At 29.2% G+C, this 9,637-nt stretch overlaps 1 protein-coding gene across 1 annotated transcript; it reads right to left on the bottom strand.

The window, feature by feature from the left end:
* Positions 1-209: 209 nt before the first annotated feature.
* Positions 210-8,683, bottom strand: LOC135961830 (sodium-dependent nutrient amino acid transporter 1). The gene is made up of 7 exons (XM_065513450.1): positions 8,541-8,683; positions 8,126-8,411; positions 7,566-8,059; positions 7,387-7,490; positions 923-1,389; positions 585-856; positions 210-528 (listed from the first exon to the last, which is right to left on the bottom strand). The coding sequence occupies exons 1-7, from the start codon at positions 8,646-8,648 to the stop codon at positions 376-378; spliced, it is 1,884 nt and encodes a 627-aa protein (XP_065369522.1). The 5' UTR covers positions 8,649-8,683; the 3' UTR covers positions 210-375.
* Between the last annotated feature and the right edge of the window lie 954 nt (positions 8,684-9,637).

The following is a 9,637-nucleotide window of genomic DNA, read 5'->3' as shown; positions in this document are numbered from 1 at the left end:
CAAATAGGAAAATTGGCTTCATAGGAAGCCTTAGTCTGTTGTGATGGATTTGAGGGTTAGTTAGATGGTTGGTAGTGCATAATTTTAAGAAGGAAATATATCAACCCAGATAGAATATGTTCTAACCTTCCAAAATCTCTTGAAAATCTAGCTAATTCTGACCAAACTCTCAAAACAAATTAAAAAATTCTATTGTAAAAAAATCAAAAAAATGTTTATAATTTTTATTAATATTTTTAATATTTTCTTAGAAAATATTAAACATTTATAAATTGCTTCTACACTTTTGTTTGGCACTGTAACAAAGTTAATACTAATTAATATTTAATACAAAAATCATCATAAAATTAAACTAAATTTAAACAAAAATTGTAACTAATGGAAAATATTATTATAAATTCGGGCCCATAAACTTGCATCAGCTTCATAGTCTTGCTCTAGGGTTTTTCTGTATGATAAATATTCCTCTAACAGCTTGGGCTCCAGGGGGCCCCAATGACCGCACGGCTTCAAGGAGTTGGAGAATTTCTGAAAGTCAAAAGTAAAATTTATTTCAACATAATTCAAATAGTTTTTCTACTTACCTCCTTTAATGTTTCCCCTGGCTGTTTATAAATTGTATAGAGGGCCCATAGGGGCAACTGACCCACTCCAATGCCCCACATTAGCCAGGCTAAATTATAAGCCAGCTGGGGATAAGCCACCTCTTTATATTCCAAGGGTTTTAATGTAATCAGGGTATAAATTAACACCAAAAACATTAAACCAGGCGTAATAATGGACCAACAAATACGCCAATACAGACTGGTTTTAACGCCCAGCATAAATTCAATGTCCTGACAAAGACGTTTCACACCTAAAAGAAAGGAAAATTAATTTAGAAAATTATCTAAATGTTATTGAAATCCCTAACAAAACTCACCATAAATCCAGGCCACCGCTATCAGCTGGGCTATGGCCAAAAATAACGCTATAAACGAACAGCCAAAGAAATCCACCAAATTCAACACAAACTGACCACCCGGTGTCATATAAACAATGCCACACAAGAAACCCACCACAGCCATGGCCGTCGACAAGAACCAATGCGGCAAATGATTAAAACGATCCTTTATGACGGTGATAACACACGAGGCCATGCCTATATTACTGCCCATACCCAAAACCAGAAGCATCAAAAAGAACAGCACAGCAAAGACTTGAGGTAAAACTTTAAATTTGGCTATAGCCTCGGGATAAGAGATAAAAGCCAGACCTGCACCGCCCTTTACCACATTGGCAATGTCCGAGGTATTGGTTTCGTAGGCTAAATTGCCCAAAATGCCGAAAATAATGCAACCCGCCAAAATGGAGGTCACCGAATCAACGCTGGTTATAATGATGACATCTCTGTAATAAATTTGAAAAGAAGATAAATTAAAATAAAAACTAAAATACCAAAACATAAAATCAAGCCGAAAATCGGAGGTGCCGAATCCTATATATCCTTCACCAAAGTAAATATTAATAAAGAATTTCCAAAAATCCTAAAAATTTCAAAACCGCGCTTTAGTATTTTTTTCTTTCTTCAAATACAATTTTTTGAAATTTCTATAAAAACACCCGGTCATAATAGTATAGGATATTAAAACCCTATACTCAGTTTAGAGATTTTGGTGGAAAAATATTTTTTTATGGGCCTCCAAAGATTCGGAAAATCTGAGGGCCCTTAAAAAAGGTGTCATTAGTTTTTGGCCGACAGCTAATTCAGACTTGGTTCTACAGCTTAACTATATATGGCAATAATATAGCTAAGAGTCTAGCAAATAAATTTTGTTAATATTTTATCACAAAATAATAGCTTTTTCCTGTACTTTTTTGGAAAAAATATAAGAAGAATAATTTTTTTTTCACTTTTATTAGAATAACTTAAAGGGACTCCTAATTTTTCACTAACAATATTTAGCAAAGTTGTAGCTACGGCAAAGCTGAACAACATTTGTGAACATTTCAATGCAATCTGAGCTCTTCTAGGTACTCTAAATACCTCATAAAGATGACAAATTTTTTTTATGAGCCTCCAAAGATTCTGAAAATCTGAGGGCCCTCAAAAAAAGGTGTCATTAGTTTTTGGCTGACAGCTAATTCAGAATTGGTTTTACAGCTTAACTATATATGGCAATAATATAGCTAAGAGTCTAGCAAATAAATTTTGTTAATATTTTTTCACAAAAAAATAGCTTTTTCGAGTACTTTTTTGAAAAAATTTAAGAAGAACAATTTTTTTCAGTTTTATTAGAATAACTTACAGGGACTTCTAATTTTTCACTAACAATCTTTAGCAAAGTTGTAGCTACGGTGAAGATGAACAACTCTTGTGAACATATCAATGCAATCTGAGCTCTTCTACATACTCTAAATAGCTCATAAAAATGACCAATTTTTTTTTGTGGGCCTCCAAAGATTTTGAAAATCTGAGGGCCTTCAAAAAAAGGTGTCATCAAATTTTGGACAACAGCTAATTCAGACTTGATTTTACAGCTTAACTATATATTGCAATAATATAGCTAAGAGTCAGGCAAATAAATTTTATTAATATTTTTTCACAAAATAATAGCTTTTTCGTGCACATTTTTTGAAAAAATATAAGAAAAATTTTTTTTTCACTCTTTTTTCAAATAACTTACAGAAACTTCTAATTTGTCACTAACAATCTTTAGCAAAGTTGTAGCTACGATAAAGCTGAACAATTCTTGTGAACATTTCAATGCAATCTGAGCTCTTCTATATACTCTAAATAGCTCATAAAGGTGACCAATTTTTTTTTATGGGCCTCCAAAGATTCTGAAACTCTGAGTGCCCTCAAAAAAAGGTGTCATCAGTTTTTGGCCAACAGCTAATTCAGACTTGGTTTTACAACTTAACTATATATGGCAATAATATAGCTAAGAGTCTAGCAAACAAATTTTGTTAATATTTTTTCCCGAAAAAATAGCTTTTTCGTGTACTTTTTTTAAAAAATTAAAGAAGAAAAATTTTTTTTCACTTTTTTTCGAATAACTTACAGGGACTTCTAATTTGTCACTAACAATCTTTAGCAAAGTTGTAGCTACGATGAAGATGAACAACTCTTGTGAATATATCAATCCAATCTGAGCTATTCTAGCTACTCTAATTAACTCATAAAGATGACCAATTTTTTTTTATGGGCCTCCAAAAATTCTGAAAATTTGAGGGCCCTCAAAAAAAGGTGTCATCAGTTTTTGGCCAACAGCTAATTCAAACTTGGTTTTACAGCTTAACTATATATGGCAATAATATAGCTAAGAGTCTATCAAATAAATTTTGTTAATATTTTTTCACAAAAAAATAGCTTTTTCGTTTACTTTTTTTTGAAAAAAAATATGGGATGAAGATTTTTTCTCACTTTTTTTAGAATAACTTACAGGGACTTCTAATTCTTCACTAACAATCTTTAGCAAAGTTGTAGGTACGGTGAATTTGAACAACGCTTGTGAACATATCAATGCAATCTGAGCTCTTCTACATACCCTAAATAGCTCATAAAGATCACTTGGAACCTTAAATATTTTTTTTTTTTTTACTATTTTTTTAAGCGAAAACAAAGATTTTTTTGTTAAAAAAAGTATGATCAAGTGCACCCTGCACTATTGTCCGGCAATAGAGAAGAATAAGCAAATCAGTATCAGTATGATCCGGACCCATCACGTTACTCAATCATGATCATGCAAGATATATGAAAAAAAAGTTAACATTTTTGAAAGGGGACAAGGTTTGTGAAGCTTCTGAAGAGTAAATATAGGATTTTTATATAAGTATTTGATATTGGTGGAAACCTTAGGACTTGAAGATTGATATCTTAGTACAATTAAATAATTTTATAAATTTTCCGGAAGACATTTACCTTAAAAACTAAAAAAAATATAATATAGTGATTTTCCCAAAAGAAAAATATAAAATTTGAATTAATGTAAAATTTTAACAGTTAAAGATATCATAACCAAATTTGTAACTAATATAGACTCAACTGTTCTTAAATCAATGGCATTATATTTTTTTAAATTTTTTAATTTCAAATACCGAAATTCCTAAAATGGGGAAAATGTGATTCAAAACTGAATTGTTTTAGAAAAGTGCCTACTGTGACATTATTTACCGTGTGATAGTAAAATAATTTTGCAAGTATTTAAGAAATATATAGGGTTATATAAATATGGAGTTTTATAGAGTATCGGTGCTTTGAGTTTTTAGAATTTTTTTGTTAAATCTAAAATTCGTTTTTAAAATTTACCAAGTTTGGTTAGGTCTGGGTTTTACTATGTCCGCTTAAGTGAGCCATATTTTACTTTAAATGCTTTTGCATTAAGTTCTCTTTTCGGATCATATAAAAATTGTATATAGTTCTGAAGAAAATTTTTTTCTACAAGAGAACAAATATATGGACTTTTTTGGGAAAAATACAAAATACGTCCATTTTCACATGTTCCAACTTTGGATGCATGTAACTTTTTATAGAGACGAAATAACTAAAAGCAAATTGTTTTTATTTTATTCGGGATTTTATAGCAATTATAACTGATATTTAAAAAAAATCTACCCTCCAGACAAAAAAAAACGAAAAAAAAAATTGGTGCAAAATAAAAATAAATAAACCTAAATATATCTTGAAATAAAAGAGACAACTTATATATGTTTACATGTATTTTGTAGATCTTCTAAAGGACTAATCAGATTTTAAATTTCAGCTCATTCGAATAATAAATGGATTTTTGGCCATGCCCCAATGGGGCATGTTATTTTGCTAATTAACCGCTTTAATTACAACTTTGGTATCTTTGTAGACCCTCACTGAAATTTTTCGGACAAAATTTTCGTGGAATATTTTAATCCTTAAATGTCCTTTTTGTAAGGACTTTTTTTGATTTTCTCGAAAAAGGGCTCAAATTGACCCCTAAAGAGTGGAGATAAAGGGTTAAGATCTTCCACAAAAATGATCACCATAAAATTCCACCATATAACTCTGACAATAAAAATTCTCTCAGACATTAACTTACAACATTTCTTTCATTTAGTATAATGCTCTCGTCGATCAAAAAAACTCAGACCACCTGGACTATAAGTTTATTCTACAAAAATTATCTACTCAACATGCTCTTTCAGAATTATTCAGTCGTTATTCTGTTCCAATCAAAATGTCTTAATTTGTTGGATAGTGTAGTGAACCTAAATATTAAGTACACATGATTCTGTGTGAGTTAGAATTCCTAAAAGATGACTTTAGTGGTACCTTTCATTTGTATTTTCTACTAAAAATAGTTTAAAAGTAAAAACAGAAGAATAATTGTCGGTTTCGCGTTTCGGTTTTAGACCTTGAAAACCCGCGGATTCGGATAAAACCGAATACGAAACTCTATTTCTTTGAAAGCTGTAGAAGTAGTTGGGCGAAAAAAATTCACATTTTGTTTAAATTTGGTGAAATAAAAAATTGTTGAAAAAAAAATTTTGCCAAAAAAATATTTGGTGAAATTTTTTTTTAGTTAAAAAGTTTGGTGAATTTTTTTTAAATTTCTTGAAATAAAAAACTTGTATTTTTTTTAAATTTGGTGAAATAAAAAAAATTATTTGGTTAAATTTTTTTTTTTTTAATTTGGTGAAATAAGAAATTGGTGAAACTTATTTTTTAATTTTTTGATTAAAAAATTTTATGAATTTTTTCTGAAATTTCGTGAAATAAAAAATGCTTAAAAAAAGTTCTTTAATTTTTTTTTTAATTTGTTGATTTTAAAAATTTTGTGAATTTTTTTGAAATTTTGTGAAATAAAAAAATATTTGGTGAAATTTTTTTTAATTCAAAAATTTGGTGAAATAAAAAATGTTTTAAGAAAAAAATTATTTGGTTAAATTTTTTAAATTTTGGTGAAAAAAATGTTGGCAAAAAAAATATTTGGTGAATTTTTTTTTAAATTTCGTGAAATAAAAAATGCATATAAAAAATATTTGGAAATTTGTAGATTTTAAAAATTTAATGAATTTTTTTTTAAATTTTGGTGAATCTTTTTAAATTTTGTGAAATAAAAAAATGTATTAAAATATTGGTGGTAAGAAAACAAAATTGTTTGGTAAGAAAACAGGTAAAGAGATAAATTCGACTGTACAGAATCTTATATACCCTTTGCCAAATTATACTCTAAAATAAAATTTTTAAATATTTTTAGGTAAACAAAATTTAAATTTTTTTCAAAAATGATTTTCTTTATTTTTAAAATTTTTTTTTCCAAAATTATTTTTTTTAATTTTTTTAAAAAATAAATTTTTAAATTTTTTTAAAAAATTAATTTTTAATTTTTTAATATTTCACCCATTGTAGGCCCAACTTACTATATCCTTATACCAAATAATTATTTTTCAGTTTAATCGATTAATTATTCGAGTAAATAAACGAATAATTATTGAAACTAAAACAACATTTAATAAAATTTGTTTGAAATTACATACAAAATTTAAGCGATTAATTATTCGAATAAAAAGCCAACAAATTTCTAAATAAGACACTATGTATTTGAATTGCCTTAAATTCTTTGGTAAATTAGAGAGGTAAAATTTTTTTTAACCGAATAATTATTTTTTTAGTTTAATCGAATAATTATTCGAGTAAATAAATTAATAATTATTAAAACTAAAACAATATTTATTGAAACAATTAAGAGATCTATATTCGGCTGTGCCGAATCTTAATACCATTCACCAAATTATACTTAAAAATATTTTTTTTTTAAAATATTTTTATTTAAACAAAATTAAAATTTTTTAAAAAAAATTTTTTTTTCCAAATTCTTTTAATTTTTAAAAAAAAAATTTTTGGAAAAGGAATTTATAACAAAAAATTTTTTGATGAAAAAAAATAGGGTTAAAAATTATTATTCCGGATTTTGACCCATTGTAGGTCCAACTTACTATAGCCTTATATACATCGTTGCAATGGACCTTGAAAACTCTATCAATAGATATCCATATTCTCTATATTAATGACTTAATAATCCAGATATAGATCAAGCATAGGTCAAAAATCGAGGTGGTCCCAGATTTTTTCTTATATCTCAGCCATTTGTGGGTCGATTTTTCTCGATTTTAAATAGTAACATAACCGGTTCTATAGCGGATATATTGATGTATGAATCATGAATGTAAGTTATTTGGTGACTTTGGAAAGCTGATTTCAACATACAGGCGGACATGGCTATATCGACTTGGATATCTATAACGATCCAGAATATATATACTTTATGGGGTTGCAAATGAAAAATTTTTAAATTACAAATGGATTGACTGGTGAAGGGTATAAAAACTCTTTTTTATAATTTATTTTTAAGATTGGATGTTCCTTACCGATAAATATTTTTACGGAAATTATTAAAGGAGGCATACATCACCAAGGTACCAAAACAAATGGCCAGTGAGAAGAACATTTGTGTTATGGCATTGTACCAAACCTGTGTTAGATGAAAAAAATGCATTAATATATTAAAGAATTAAATGTTTTCTATAAATTAAAGCAATCAACTTACATTTGGATTTAATAATTCACTCCATTGAGGCTTCAAAAAATACACAATGCCATCCCAAGAACCTGGCAATGTTAAAGCTCGTCCCAGTAAAATAAACATCACTATATAGGGAAATATGGCCAAAAAATAAGAAGCTTTACCCGAACTGCGTATGCCTTTGATTAGAATAACAGCAATAATCAGCCAGGCCACCATTAAACACAACACCAAATCCCAATTGGGGGAACCCAAGCCCTCATTTATATTGTCACTTTCCCGCAAAACCGTTTTGGTGAAAAATAACTCAGCCGACGAAATACGTTTAATGTGTGAAGAATTACCCTGCTCTAAAGACTCTGAGGTGGCTATACAAGTAGCTCCCCATTCTGTTAGGCAATAGGTCCAAGGTAAAACATCCGACAAAGAGGCTAATAAATATTTCAAAGTTAAAGCCATAATACTGGCATAATAGGTGGTGGCCAATGCTGTAGCATAAACCTGGCCATAGGCTATGCCTTTAAATACAAAACAATTTATATTAATTAGTTGTACATTTTAAGACATATTTATTTCCAACTCACCCTTCATTAAAGGCACCATATCGAAGGCCTTTATACACCCCCTGCTGGAAAATTGTCCTATTATCACTTCCATATAGTAAACGGGACGTCCTATTAGTAATAATACTATAATATAGGGTATAACAAAAGCTCCCCCACCATTGGCCAAAGCTATAAAGGGAAAACGCCACACATTGCCCAGACCCACGGACAAGGCAATGCAGGAGAATAGAAACTCAATTTCTTTGCCCCATTTCTCACGACCCACATCGGAGCTGCTGTCACTATTGGAACTGGAAGCTGAAAGCTGTTTGGAAAATGAACCAACAAAAAAACAGATAAAAGCTTTTAAGATTTCGAAAAGAAAAAAAAACAAGAGCAAGGGAAATGTTCTCATTGATCTTTTATAAATAAGTTTGCAAAAAGTTAAACATACCAGCCCCATATCTTTGCTGTAGGTAATACTTTGTTTTGGCTGTGCTTCCTTCTCAATTTGTAAGATATTTATTTGTTGTTGGGATAATTTGTCATACTGTGCATCCATAATGATCGGGGGTTTAACTAGATAACAAAGAATGGTTGTTGTAAAACTAGAATAGGAAAAGGAGGAAACGCTATTAGTAAATTTAGATTTATGTCTCTCAAATATAGATTTGAGTTATAATTTTACAACATAAAAACCTACGATTGGAGCTAAAATTCAGCGTTATAAAGACCTACAATTGGAGCTAAAATTTAACTAAATAAAGACCTAAGATTGAAGCTAAAATTGAACTAATTAAAGGCCTAAGATTAAAGCTAAAATTGAACTAAATAAAGACCTAAGATTAAAGCTAAAATTGGACTAAATAAAGACCTAAGATTTAAGCTAAAATTGGACTAAATAAAGACCTAAGATTGAAGCTAAAATTGGACTAAATGAAGACTAACGAATGAAGCTAAAATTGGACAAAATAAAGACCAACGGTTGAAGCTAAAATTGGACTATATACAGACCAACGATTGAAGCTAATATTGAACTAAATAAAGACCTAAAATTGAAGCTAAAATAAAACTAAAGAAAGACCTAAGATTGAAGCTAAAATTGCACTAAATAAAGACCTACGATTGAAGCTAAAATTGGACTAAATAAAGACCAACGATTGAAGCTAAAACTGGACTAAATAAAGACCTACGATTGAAGCTAAAATTTACTTAATAAAGACCTGAGATTGAACCTAAAATTGGACTAAACAAAGACCTAAGATTGAAGCTAAAATTGGACTAAATAAAACCCAGGATTAAAGCTAAAATTTGACTAAATGAAGACTAACGAATGAAGCTAAAATTGGACTAAATAAAGACCAACGGTTGAAGCTAAAATTGGACTATATACAGACCAACGATTGAAGCTAATATTGGACTAAAGAAAGACCTAAGATTGAAGCTAAAATTGGACTAAATAAAGACCTCAGATTGAAGCTAAAATTGGACTAAATAAAGACCTACGAATGAAGCTAAAATTGGACTAACGAAAGACCTAAGATTGAAGCT

The sequence above is a fragment of the Calliphora vicina genome, chromosome 5 (assembly GCF_958450345.1).
Source record: "Calliphora vicina chromosome 5, idCalVici1.1, whole genome shotgun sequence".
Taxonomy (NCBI): Eukaryota; Metazoa; Arthropoda; class Insecta; order Diptera; family Calliphoridae; genus Calliphora; species Calliphora vicina.
This window is presented reverse-complemented; position numbering and strand designations above follow the sequence as displayed.